The sequence below is a fragment of the Equus asinus genome, chromosome 20, assembly GCF_041296235.1.
Source record: "Equus asinus isolate D_3611 breed Donkey chromosome 20, EquAss-T2T_v2, whole genome shotgun sequence".
In the NCBI taxonomy this organism is placed as follows: domain Eukaryota; kingdom Metazoa; phylum Chordata; class Mammalia; order Perissodactyla; family Equidae; genus Equus; species Equus asinus.
The window spans coordinates 17,605,918-17,619,584 of NC_091809.1; the positions used below are offsets into that span (position 1 = coordinate 17,605,918).

General features: G+C 50.1%; 1 protein-coding gene across 8 annotated transcripts in view; it reads left to right on the forward strand.

The window, feature by feature from the left end:
* The window catches only part of HNRNPM (heterogeneous nuclear ribonucleoprotein M), a 103,468-nt gene that overhangs the window by 63,702 nt on the left and 26,099 nt on the right, over positions 1-13,667 (forward strand). For 2 of the 8 annotated variants that reach the window (XM_014861939.3, XM_014861944.3), the window contains exons 1-2: positions 2,659-2,841; positions 11,834-12,003. The exons of the other annotated variants lie outside the window; for them this stretch is intronic. In XM_014861939.3, coding sequence (XP_014717425.1) covers positions 2,729-2,841; positions 11,834-12,003 — 283 coding nt within the window. In that variant the 5' untranslated portion in view covers positions 2,659-2,728. Of the gene's footprint in view, positions 1-2,658; positions 2,842-11,833; positions 12,004-13,667 lie in introns of those variants that run through there. 8 annotated transcript variants of the gene reach the window in all.

The following is a 13,667-nucleotide window of genomic DNA, read 5'->3' on the forward strand; positions in this document are numbered from 1 at the left end:
TCCACCGTTTGAGCACTTTCCGAGCTTTTAACCTTTGAGGGTTCTCTGCATCAGGCCACAATTCATCCTCAGAGGAGCCCCGACAGGTGGGTTCCCGAATTCTCTTAGGAATCTCATTTGCAGATGAGCAAATGGAGGCTGGAGCAGGGGGGTCGCTTCCTCAAGATCGCACCTCCCTGATGGGCCAGCACAGTGTCTGGCATGTTCTATTGATTTTGGCATGAATCCCTGTCTGGTATGTGGCTCACCCACAGAGGAAGAAAAACCCTTTCTGCCCGGGAGTAGAAGGACGAGCGGCAGCCAGCCTGGCCACAGGAGTGGAGGGAACAGCACAGGGTACAGGCCTGGAGGCTAGAGCATGCGTGGCCTGTGGTGGGGCAGCATGGCAGACGAGGTTGCTGGAGCAGCGTGACGGAGGGGCAGAGGGGTAAGAGAAAGGCAGTTAGAAAGATGCGCGGCACTCTGTGGGCATCTGGCGGTCTGCAGAAACCCAGGGTCTTACCCAAGTGCCTTAGCTCCCCCAGCGCTCAGGGGCCCTCCTGGCCATGGCAGCTCGCCTCTCTACACAGGCCTGGCACCCACCTCTTTCAGGCCAACTTTGGATTGCAGTGCCCCTGGAGATGATGTCAGGAGGCCCCAGGATATGCCATCGTGAAAAGAGCTGTTTCCTTTGCAAATCTCTTCTAATCCTTTCAATTACATCGAGGAGACCGTTGTAGCTTGGGCTAGGCTGTCTTTTTTTTTTTTAAGATTGGCACCTGAGCTAACAACTGTTGCCAATCTTCTTGGTTTTCTTCTGCTCTTCCCCCCCCAACCCCCCCCCCCAGTATATAGTTGTATATTTTTTTAGTTGTGGGTCCTTTTACCTGTGGCATGTGGGAAGCTGCCTCAGCATGGGCTGATGAGCGGTGCCATGTCCCCGCCCAGGATCGGAACCAGCGCTGCTAGGCTGTGTTAAATGACCCTTAACCCGAGCAAAGAGAGAGCAAGCCTCAGGCTCAGCCTTTGGCAGTGTGCGCGACTGAATTTATACTTGAATAGCATCATCCTCCTATTTTTTACAATAAGTTTTCATATATTTACTTTACACATATTTGCATATATTTACATGAGATGTGAGGCACAATTTTAAAACATGCCTTTAAAGGAAAAGGAAAGTGTGAAGGAAAGACTAGTTCAAGAGATAGCAAAACCCAGGATCTGGGCACAGTTGGGTTATGTCAGCCAGCCCGTAGAAGTCCAGCCTGGAAGAGAGTTTGTCTCACAACCAGGGCCTGGCTTGTCCCTGATCTCCTGTCACACCCACTGTGGGAGAAAGGATCAGACAGGTGGCTTCTTGTTCCTCCTGTTTTGCATTGGGACGCCTCCCTGATTCTGAGTCTGCTGTGGCCTCTTCTGCCATCTCTGAGCTCGGCTAGAGGAGGAAGGTAAACTGAGACAGAATGAATCCAGTGGGGCCATGGAGGAAGGGAAGGTTGGTGGGTGGGGGGGTTCAGGAGGTGATGTGGGAGGAGGAGGTGCTTGAAGATGGGCAGGAGAAGGGAATTCTGGGAGGCAGGTGAGTTTGGGAAGTATGTGGGAATGGAGCTGGAAAGAGAGGCTGAGCTACCAGGTGGATTTATTCTCTGGTCCTGAAATTCTCAACCCTGGCTCAGAATCGCCAGGCAGAATTAAGCAGCTGGGAGGGTGTGGTAGGTGGCATATTCCCCAGAGCCTGATGAAATGTAGTCATTCTGTGAGAGAGGAGGGGGAAAAAAACCCTCTTTCCCTTCGTAAGCCTCGAGTTTGGTGGTAGATGGGAACTTCTGCAAGATCCAGTGAAGCATTTCAAAGTTCCAGAGACACCAGGGAGGGGGGTGCTGCTGGGGAAGGGAGCCTGAGGCCTCTGAATGTGCCCCTGCGCTCTGGTCTCTTCCCGGGCCACGTGGCTGCCCCAGGCCATAGCCTGTAACAGCCCTGAAATCCAGTTTGGGGACGGAGCCGAGCCCTCAGGCAAAGGCACCCAGCCAGGATCAGGCAGGAAGGAGCCCCGGTTAAGGTTAATGAGATCACCTGGCGTCTAGCTCATTTCTCCCATCACGTTTGGATTCCTGCTTGTTCATTCGCTCAAGAAACATCCGCGAGCACATACGAAGTTCTCAGCCATGCGTTTTGTTTGTTGGTTGATAGGTTCAGCGAGAGATTCAGGCCACGGGATGTGCACCCAGGAGCCCCCAACGTGGTAGGGAGACAGGTCGGACACAGCCCAGATATTCCTGGTGCAGGATGATCCTTGCGTAGAGACAGCATTTTGCACTCCAGCTCTACTGCCTGGCCCGTCCGTGTCCTGCCCTCCTTACCTGGCTGACTCCTTCATATTTTTAGTAAACAGAACTTTCGCTGCCCCTCTTCCCCACCTCTGATTACAGAAAGCTGGGAGTGACGAAGTCCGGGTGTCCGGGTCGGGTGTGGGGAGATGCCTCCCTTACGAGGCCTGGGGAACCGGTGGAGCATCACGAAGGCGCCCAACCTGAATTTGCTGCGGGAATGAATGGATCCCAGCGGCCTGTCTGCACCTGCGCGCGGCGGGGGCGTGGCCCGGAGCAGGGGCGTGGCCCGGGGCGGGCGGGGACGAGGCGGGAGCCGGTCGCGGCGCGCGCAGGCGTTACTGGTCGCGCCGGGTCACGTGAGCGCGCAGGCGCAGCGCCGCGCAGCCGGCTCCCTCACACAAAGCCCAGACGCGGAGAAAATGGCGGCAGGGGTCGAAGCGGCGGCCGAGGTGGCGGCGACAGAGCCCAAAATGGAGGAGGAGAGCGGCGCGCCCGGCGTGCCGAGCGGCAACGGGGCTCCGGGCCCGAAGGGGTGAGTAGCCCGCGGCTCCGCGTCCCGGGCCGGGCGCCTTCGCGGCGGCCCCGTTAGGTCTGTTGGCGGCCTCCCCCCGGCGCGGCCTCGGCCGGGGCCTTTCCCGCGGGGCCTGCCCGCGGCGGTGGCGGCCGCGGCCGCCAGGGGTGACGCCGGGCGGCCCGGCGGCGCCGCTCTCTCCTCCCGGGGCTCGGGCTCAGGTCCCCGGCGCCCTCCGGGCCGGGCCGGCCCCACGCCGAGGCCTCGGGCCCTGCCTGTGCGCTCGGGGATGATGGCGCGGGCCCGGCGCCGGAGGGACCCCGCGGTCGCGGCCTGCCCGCCTGTCGGGTGACCTTGGGCGCGTGGCTTTACCTCCCCGCGCCCCCCAATATCGCCTGGGGGCTCAGTTTCCCGCTCCGGCTACTGGGGGGGGCAGGGAAGGGAAGCCAGCGCGCGCGTGGGGGGCTTCGCGCGTGGTCGGCCCGGTAAACGGTGGCGGAGGCGCGTGGGAACCGGGAAGGACCGCGAGGCCTCTCGGGGCGCCCCCGCGTCCCCTCCCCCGCCCCGGGCCCCCGGCGCCCGCCTCCTCCCAGGTGCGCGGGAGGCGTTGGTGCGGGGATCGGCCCTGCGCAGCCAACAAAGAGCAGGAAAGAAAAAAAGCGAGAAACGTCCTCTTCCGTGTTCCCGGGGGAGAGCCTACATCCTCGCGCGGGCTCACGCGCTCCCGGGCTCCGTCACCTCTGCGAGGCCCGCCTGGGGCTCCCACTCGGGCCCTTGGCTGTTCAAAGTTTTCTCCAAGCCTTAGAGCCTCGTCTGCGCCCCCGCGAGACCCGCTCGTCGTGCTGACAGTCACCTGGAGGGGAGACGCGGGGAGACGTGTCGGCCTGACCGGCGCCCGTGGGGGGAGGCGGGGGGAAGGCTGGGCGCACGTGACTTCCCACCAGTTTTCTTTTCTTTTCTTTTCTTTTTTTTAAATTGTGGTAACGTGAAATTGGCATTTTGGGCCGTTTTAAGGGGACGGTTCAGCGGCTCGGGTGCACTGTGTTTTTTGTTGTGGCCGTCGCCACTGTCCCACGTCCAGAACTTTTCCGTCACCCCGAGCACACGAGCCGTGAAACAGTGACTCCCCATTCCCCCCCCAGTCCCCAGCTCCTGGAAACTTCTGTTACACGTTGTGTCTCTTAGGGTTTCGCCTTCCCGCACATGTCTAGTGCGTGGAACCGGAGTTCGTGGAGATTGGAAGTGAATGTGGTTAAAGCGCGTTGTGTCACCGAGCGCTCGGCGGATGACGGGCGGTGCTGGTAAACCCTCTCCCCGTCGGTGGGGAGGCGCAGAGTGCCGTGGTTGCTGGTCCTCGGAGGGCAAGAGAATGGCAGCCTGGAAGGGTGCCCAGCACTTTCCTGTCGAAAACTCTGCAAGGGGATGTGTTCGTTTAGACTTTTTCCGTCGTCTGTCTAGGGGAGCCCAGGAGGATTTGACGGCCATTTTTGGAGGTCTTTTTTTTTTTTTTAGGAAGATCAGCCCTGAGCTAACATCTGCTGCCAATCCTCCTCTTTTTGCTGAGGAAGACTGGCCCTGAGCTAACATCTGTGCCCATCTTTCTCTACTTTTTATGTGAGACGCCTACCACAGCATGGCGTGCCAAGCGGTGCCATGTCCGCACCCGGGATCCTACCCGGTGAACCCCGCCCTGCTGAAGCAGAACGTGCAAATTTAACCACTGTGCCGCCAGGCCGGCCCCAAAGGAGGCCTTTAAGATACATTTATTTCCCGTGTTTTTCTTTCAAAGCAGTTATCTCAGGAGGGACTGCTGCTAGAACCGTGCTAGGGGAGAAGGCGAATTAGTTATGGGTTATAGCATCTGGGGTACATGTTTCAAATTTCCTGTTTTCCACTGTCCGTTTTCAAATAGTCATTTTGTGACAGATTCATTTGACAAACGCAACACATAGACCATTAGAAAGCCTGAAGGTTTTAGAGAGAAAATAGCCCTTGTTGGAAAGAACCTCAGAGTCTAGGGCTGCTTAATAGAGGATATTTCAGGGAACTAGCAACACTTAGCTGTATTTCATAGGGCCAGTGGAAAACTGTGTGGGTTTTTTGTTTTTTGTTTTTTTTTTTGGCTTATGAATCTCTTTAGAATAAAGCCCATGCCCAGAGGAGAGGCGAGTTAATATTTTCGTAGTAATGTAATTATGCTGTGATTGAAGTAAGGGAGTTACTTGGTAGGGGGCAGGGAGGGGCTCCCCTCCCCCCAGCCGAACCCCTGGGGCTGGGAGGTGTTCCGGAGGAGGAGGAGGAAAGAGGGTGACTGGGGAGAGGCAAAGAGGAGAGGGGCCAAAGGCTGGGGACTTGTGGATATGCTTTGCATATTTATAGAGAGCTGAGGCCGCTGTAGCATTTAATGCTGGAACACTGGGGGCCTGCTGGTGGGGGAGGAATTGCAGGCTGAGGAATTTAGATCTTTATCTTGAAAGCCCTGGAGGGATGGAGAGTGAGTGAAACTTGGTTCTTCTGACCTTTGTGTCCAGCAGGAGTGGAGTGTGTGCTGTAAGCAGAAAAGGCAGGGAGCTGGCAGCCTTGAGGGACGGCCCGAGATAGGAAGCTTGTTTTGCAGTTAATTTTCTCTGGGGTGTGAGAGCAGGAAATTTTATTTATTTATTTATTTTTTTGAGGAAGATTAGCCCTGAGCTAACATCAAGCCCATCTTCCTGTACTTTATATGTGCGAGGCCTGCGGCAGCGTGGCTTGAGAAGCAGCGCCTAGGTCCATGGCCGAGAACTGAACCTGCGAACCCGGGCCGCTGAAGCGGAACATGTGAACTTAACCTTAACCGCTGCGCCACCGGCTGGCCCCAGGATTTGCTTTCTTTTGATGAGAAATGTATGCCATCTAAAGTCAGTCAAGATTCAGAGTTGGAATATATTTAGTCAGGGAGAAAAAGCATTCATTTTAGAGGAATATATCAGTTTAGGTTTGAGTTTCTTTTTTATTTTTAAATAAAGGTTGAACCATATATTTAAAATCAATGACATAACCTGTTCTCCTTCCGTAGTAGTGTTATGGCTGAATCAGAAAACTGAGAGATGGATTGGTCATTCAAAAAATAAAACGTTTATGTTTAGTGTAGATTTCCCGGGAGGTAATGTTAATGTCAACTTTGTTTTGTAACTGAGAAGTGTTTTTCTTAAGCTGTTGAGAAAACTCAGGTTCAGGAAATGGACCCAGAGTCTGGGGGAGGCCGTGTTGACTCCAGGGCCTTAGCTGCTTCCAGGATGCTGCCCTGGTAACCTCTCACTAAACACAGTCACTTGAAGTGTTTTATTTAAACCAGATTCTCTGCGTTACAGTGATTTGAGTGTTTGCTGTACTTTACAAAGTGATTGTGTCCTTGGCAGAAGGCATTTTTGAAGCAGGTTAGGTTGTGAGCCCAGATTAGAGTGGGGCCTCTGGGTTGATCAAATGCGTGCTGCCAGCTCTTTGCTTTCCCTTTGCTCTTTGATTTTATTCATGGCCAGGCAGAGACACTAGTCTACAAAGAGGAGTGAGCTTGTTTCTCTCCGGGACTCTCACATGCGCTTTCCCGGGACCATATTTTGCAGTGGTGAGGTTGAAAGCTGAGCTGCTCCTTTGGTGGTCTGTAATGAGTACCACGCCTGGGCTGCCTCAGCCAGTGGGCTTGTTTTAAAGCCTCATCAGCATATGCCACAGTGGAAGGCCAGGATTGAATCAGGCTCCCTCCCTATCCCCTCAAGAAAATTATTGGTACACAAATAGGCCGTCGGCTCAGTGACTGTGTGCCAGGTCTCTCTTTAGACCCGTCAGCGTGGATAGTAACCTTTTACAGGTGGAGGAACGGAGGCCTAGCAGAGAGATGATGACGTTGGGGCTCGGACCGAGATATGGGCCCTAGTCACCTGTAGTACTGCTCCCTGAGATACCGTGCTGAGCGTTTACCAGCTGCTTTTTGTTAGGCTGTTGGTTCTCGCAGCATCCCTGTCAGCTACCATGGAAATAGGTTAGTTATGCTGGTTTTGCTGGTGAAGAACCAGAGCGGTGAAGAGCTTGAGTCACGTGGGTAGTTAAGTGGTAGACGGGCAGCTAGAAGAGTGCTATGAATAGTGCTCTCCACATCTTAAATGCATTAGAGGAGCTCAGGGTTGAAAGGATTTCTGTGCAGAATCATTTTACATAAGGGAAGGTTCTCAGGGGGCTTTGGGGAGGGGGCACTTCCTTCAGGAGATGTGGTCAGGATCTCAGGGCATCGGGCTTGCCATTTTAAGCTACACTCCTGAGTGACAAACTGAGAGTCGTGAGAGTGCTGTATGTGGGAATGCCGTGGAGGCCTAAGAGGGTGGGGATTCAGGGATTCACACAGGCACGTAGCAGTTCTTTGTGGAGTGGGCACTCGGGCTTTTTTTTTTTTTATCTTTATGTACAGTATAATTCTAGGATGGTGGAGCAGTAACATGATAAATTACCAGTTTTCAAAGAATGCTGTCAGACAATTCCAAAGCCATATTAAACATAATTAATCTTGTTTTAATGACTTGGAAGGTACTTAAGGTATATTAGGCTTGTTTTTATCGATATACTGTGAAATAGGTTGACAGAATGTCAGAAAAAGTCTTTATTTTATTAGGTCTATTTAGAACATCAAGTGGATGACCGGATGCCAGAATCAGTCAGATGGTGTGTTTATTGGCAATTGAGAACTGAGAACTGGTTAGCAGGGAGGATATTGGTAAGACATTTAGCTGGCCTAGGTAGAAGCTTATTGTGGCTTCAGTTTCTTTGAAAGATTACAAATTTGTTACTCTATATTGGAGTTACAAGTCAGGTTATTGGAGTTAGGATTGAAATTTAACAATCATGAGGGCTGGCCCCGTGGCCAAGTGGTTAAGTTCTCGAGATCCGCTGCAGGTGGCCCAGTGTTTTGTTGGTTCGAATCCTGGGTGCGGACGTGGCACTGCTCATCAAACCACGCTGAGGCAGTGCCCCACATGCCACAACTAGAAGGACCCACAACGAAGAATGTACAACTGTGTACCGGGGGCTTTGGGGAGAAAAAAGGGGGAAAAAAAACAAAAAATCTAAAAAAAAAAAAAGATTTAACAATCATGAGTCGAAACTTTTAAAACAGTATTGTATAATTGGCACAATAAAGTGCACACATTGGAAATGTAGTTTGATGAGTGTCAGTATATGAACCCCTCACTGAGTCAATAAATATGTCCATATGATATATACAATAAATATAGCCTTAGCCCCCAGAAGGCTTTTCTTGCCCCCCTGTAATCCTCTGAGTGCTGCCTTCCCCCACCCCTGGGCATCCATGGATCTGCTCTTCATCAGTATGCCTCAGTGGTTCTCACCAGGGTGATTTTTTTTTTTCCCTCCGGGGGACATTGGGAAGTGTCTTGGAGACATTTTCCATCTTCACCTTCAGGACTGAGGGGTAGAGTTGCTACTGGCATCTCTAGGTAGGGGTCAGGGATGCTGCTAAACAGTGCACAGGGCAGCCCCCCACCAGCAGTATTATGTGGCCAAAATGTCAGTAGTGCTGAGCTTGAGAAACCCTGATACAGATTAGTTTGCCAGATTGGATTTTTTTCACATATAGAGTTTTATATGATGAAATCATACCATATGTACTCTTTTTTTTGGTCTGGTTTCTTTGAGTTTATTTATTTTGAGATTCATCCGTATTGCGTGTAGTTCATTACTTTTTGTTGAATAGTATTTCAGTGTATGCATATACTACAATTTTGTTTATTCATTTACTTGTTAGTAGACATTTAGAATTCCTGTTTGGGGATATTACAGATGACGTCATGAGCATTCGGGTAGAAGCATTTGTATTGATAAATGCTTTTCTTCTCTTGGGTGAGTATCTAGCTGTGGATGATTGGCTCATGTGCTAGGGTGTGTTTAACATAAAATTTTTAATGTCTATAGTGTTTTAAATTTGGGGTATTTAGGATAAATCAGTTTATCTTATCAGTGTTGCTAAATTATAATCCACCTATAAAAACGTACTTCTAAAAGATTTTCAGAGTTGTTTTACATATATTTTAGGGCTAGAGAAGAATACTTATCTAATTTTACAGTAAAGACGAGAACATTGGACAGTTTTTAAATGGACTTTTCAGGACACCGTGCTTAAACTGTCACATCTTCTGTACGTGAGTGGGATTTCCTTAAGGGTGGTTCTCTATAATTCTGTCAAGAACAGTGTTGATGGTGATCATTAGATTCATGAAAAGGTCAATTTTTTAAGAAGCTCCCAGTGACCAGAGGTAGTTCTAACCCTTTGCCTAGAGGAACCTTCTTGGAGGGAGGAAATGGTCAGCCAGAGAAGGATTCGGGTGCAGTGGTGCTGTGCCCTCCCCCGGGCATAATCCTTGTGAGCCACGTGATGGGGATTAACCCCAGAGCAGATACCCAGCCTCGATCGGCAGCTGGGCCGCTTGCTCTTAGCAGTAATAGTGCAGCCGGTCCATCGCATACTGTTGTCTAGACACTTTGTTACCTGCTCTGGCTGTACTTTGTTATTTGTACATTTGTAACTAGTAGGTGAAAACACAGACGGGAACTATTACTGTGGCATGGACCCTGTGTCAGAAGGATGTTTTTTATTGTAAGTCATAGAATATTGGGGTTTCACAAAAAACTAGTTACATTAAAATACGTTTCTGTCCACTGTAGGTCCAGGAAATGTAGATTGATCTACTTTTTATGAATTTCTGCTCCTGCTTTCCTCCTCATCTGCTAAAAGACTCCTTGGCAGTTATGCTCTGTGTAGCAGATTCTGGTTTAGGGCTTGCCTAAGGAGTAGACAGGTGGCCTGGGTGACAGTTGAGGGTTTCCCTCTGAGATCGGCTTGTGGTATGCAGCCACCCGATGAGGGTCTGTTGTGAAGCTGGGGGAAGAGCTCTGGGGCTCGGGGGTTGGAGGAGCGGCCACACCCCCTCATCTGCCAGCCTGTGAGGAGGAAGCCCATTTATTGCCTGTTGGTGTAGTTCAGCTCGTGGAGGAAGTGGCTTTCCTTAGTTTTGTCTGGAATGACACCTTCACTGGGTTGCCACTTGGCACCCTTGTGTTTGGATATGAGGACCAGTAAAAAAACTTTTAAGGACTACAAAGACATGCTAACTTTGTAATTTTTCCAAGTACGTACGTTCAAGTTGTCCAGCCACCATCGGGTGTTCCTTCCCCACACACGGTCTTCCACGGTAGAATAAAGATCACCCTTTTAATTAAGTGTAGTTTTAGAAATCATCAGTACCATGGTCTTAGCTTTCTCTTTTTCCGTTTTTGTCGTGGATCACAAAGTCTGCTAGAATCTGTGGAGTTGCTGGATGCTCACTGGTGGAAGGATAGGGCTTGGGAGCAGGAAGCGCAGGACTCAGGGCCCTGATAAGAACTTCCTGTGGCTGCCACTCCCCTGGTGTTTGTTCCTGGTCAGCTCTCCCAGGTGTCTACCTGTAGCCAAAGGGGGCTGAACTTGAACTTGGCCCCTGCGCTGGCTGTGCACACCCTGGCCTTTTGTTGTGGGGCCTGGGCTTCCAGCCTGATGTCTGGTTCTGTGCTTTGGATGTCTATATTTCTCATGAAATGTTTTTCATGTCCCACTCGAAGCCAAATTTGTGTTTATAGTGCTTAGAAATGAAATGTTACCTCAACAGAGGCGCCTCACGCACAAAGGTGAAGAATATGACGGGAAAGCCAGTGCCAGAAAGCATCCTCGCCTCTTTGCTCATTGCGGGCTTGTTTGCCTGCCCTCTTGCCTACCAGGGTTGCTCAGACTTGGGTTTTCCCGGGCTCAGGGTAGTAGGGTTGTGTACAGAATGGTTTCTTTCTCTTGAAAAAAATTTTTTTATTGTGGTAAAATTTGCCGTTTTGACCATTTTCCAATTTAGTGGCATTAAGTACAACGTTGTGCAGTGTGCCACTATCCACTCCCTGTTAAACAGTGACTCCCCGTTCCCACCCCCCCGCAGTCCCTGGTGACCGCTGCTCTTCTTTTCTTTCTGTGTGTCTGGCCTGTTGCGCTTTCCATGCCGTTTTCAGAGCTCATCTGTGTTGCAGCGTGCCAGCACCTCATTCTTTGTGCCTGAATGATACTCTGTTGTGTGGATGCACCACAGTTCGTTTGTTCCGTCTGTTGGTGGACATGGGTTGTTTCCACCTTTGGTCATTACAAATAATGCTGCTGTTGGTGTGCAGGTACCTGAGTCCTTGCCTGCGGTTCCCTTGGGTGCACACCTAGGAATGGAATTGCTGGGTCTTATGGTGATTACATGTTTTAACTTTCTGAGTAACTGCCAGTTTTCTGTAGCAGCTGCACCACTTACATTCCCACTTTAAAGAAACTTTTTTTTCCCACAACAAAAGGCACTTTTATTTGTGAAGCTAACATTGGTTGGGCCTGTGTGCACCACCTCATTTCTGTACCATGAAATCTGTGAAGGCTTCCCTTCTCTTTTCCTGTTCTGTCTTGGAATTAAAGCCCCTCGGGCAGGGAGGTGGCCTCTCCCTGCCCTATCTGTTAGAGCCCCATAGGAGTGGGCAAAGGCCTTGGGAGAGCATATTTTTCTTGGGAGTGGTTTCTAAATAGGTGAGTGGTTGCTTTTGTTTTTGTTTTTGTTTGGCTGAGGGAGATTCACCCTGAGCTAATGTCTCTGCCAGTCTTCCTCTATTTTGTATGTGGGTCACCGCCACAGCATGGCTGCTGATGATTGCTGTAGGTCTGAACTCGGTCTGCTGAAGCGGAGTGCGCTGAACTTAGCCACAAGACCGTGGGGCCAGCCCCTCGATAGGTGGATTTCAGGGAGCGCACTACTGCCATTTTCTGCTCTATGGAGCACTTTAGTCTGAATGTCTCGAATCAAAATCAATATTAGTCTTGTGTCATCTGTAACTGTGTGGAGCTGTAAACCTGGCAAATCAAATATTGTCTTTCATATTGTGCTAACATATGGACTCCGTTTTTTTTTTCTCTTGAATTCAGTGAAGGAGAACGACCTACTCAGAATGAGAAGAGGAAGGAGAAAAACATAAAAAGAGGAGGCAATCGCTTTGAGCCGTATGCCAATCCAACTAAGAGATACAGAGCCTTCATTACAAACATCCCTTTTGATGTGAAATGGCAGTCACTTAAAGACCTGGTTAAAGAAAAAGGTAATGGTACTGGTGGCTGAGTAGGGTAAGAAGGTCGCTGTGTCATCTCTCCTGTGGCTAATTCCTTGGTTATTTTTTGTCATTGGAAGCTCTTCTGGGTAGAGCATGTGTTCTGTCCAGGGTTGGCAGTTCAGCCTCCTACCCAGCCTACTTTTTTTGTGGTCATGCACCTGTGTGTCCAGCAGGGTGGTTTGTAGGGTCCCCGGGCCTACAAATGATTTTACTGGCTTAATATGGTCAATAGGGCTTCGAGTAAGCTTGAGGGGAGCCTCTGTGTGTGGAGGAAATTTTTCGAATTCTTTATATATGACAGGAGAGATTTTTGCTTTTCTTTTTCATTCTTTTTTGGCTTTTTAATTCTGGCGGGAAGGTAGTTTAAATTTTGTGGATGTCTTCCTGGGATCAAAATTTGGTAGCTGGAGCTTGTGCTGCTCAGATTTTCTAAATTATAAAACATTAGCTTGTATTTAAACTCTGAGGCTTTTTCCCTCGCGGGGGGAAGAAAGAGTAGATTGGCAATTGGAGAGCTCAGAATAAGGCATCTGCTGTGCCACGTGGTGCCTTCAGGGCATGGCAGTCCCAGCCCAGGGGTCCACATTCTGGCCGAGGGCAGGAGAAGCACCTGGCGCTCTGCTGCCACCAGGAGGTCCGAGGAGCTTGGTTGCCCCCATGGTCCTCTGCCTCACCCCCCTGTGCACATCACGTGTCATCTCTCTCTTCAAACTCTCCTGCTGCTGCTTTTGCCTGCCTTCCTTTCCTGATTCTTGGCCCTGCTGGTGGCACTCAGGGCTAAAGAGATTGCTCAGCCCTGCTTTAGACAAAACTATTGCTGGGGAACAATTTGTCTAATGCCTGGAGGTCTCCCTCTCACCCCCACCCTCAAGGGAAACCTAGCATCAAATCACCCTTAAATGGAGTCTTTTTGAAGGACTGAAAGGTATTGGTTTTCTGGAGCATTCATAATGAAAAGAGATTTGAGCTTGATTTGTCAAATGATTAACATTTCAGTGATAGAGATGCCACTTGGATAGGCCATTTTGGGATGTGTACTGGTGCTCCCAGCGTGGGGTTTTGAAATTATGAATGGCCCACTGTGATCATTGTCCCATTACTTAACTCGACCACGACACGTTGGCAGCCCTGGGTACCGTGAACCTCTGTACAGTCATGTAGGCGGCTGCTCCCATGTGGTACTTCTCCAGATAACACGGATGGAAAACCGTTTTGGTGTGAGATTTGTTTTCCTGCCTTGATCGGCCAAATCGTTCCTGCCAGTGCTCCTAGGGCAAGAGGGAAGTCTCTTCTTTATGTCTGAAGGGCATGTCACGTGGCATCCCAGATGCAGTGTTCTTGGTTTTTGGGACTGCTGCTTCAATACAAGCTTAGAATTTCTGTACAGTACAGTTGGGTCTCATTCGAATTAGTTTTTGGAATAACCCCCAAATTTGTGTTCTCGTGATTTGGTTGAACCGCTGAATTGATACTGCCATTGCTAATAAGGTATAGTAGTTCCAAGAACCAGGAATGTGGTTTTGAAAACGCAATTGTTAGAATTGTGTAAGAGATTGCCGGCCAATTATTTTTTCATTTTTAGGAGTGTGTGAACCAGTTTTGGGACATGATGGATAAAGTCGGTGACATTTTCACTGCTTTACCATTCAGTA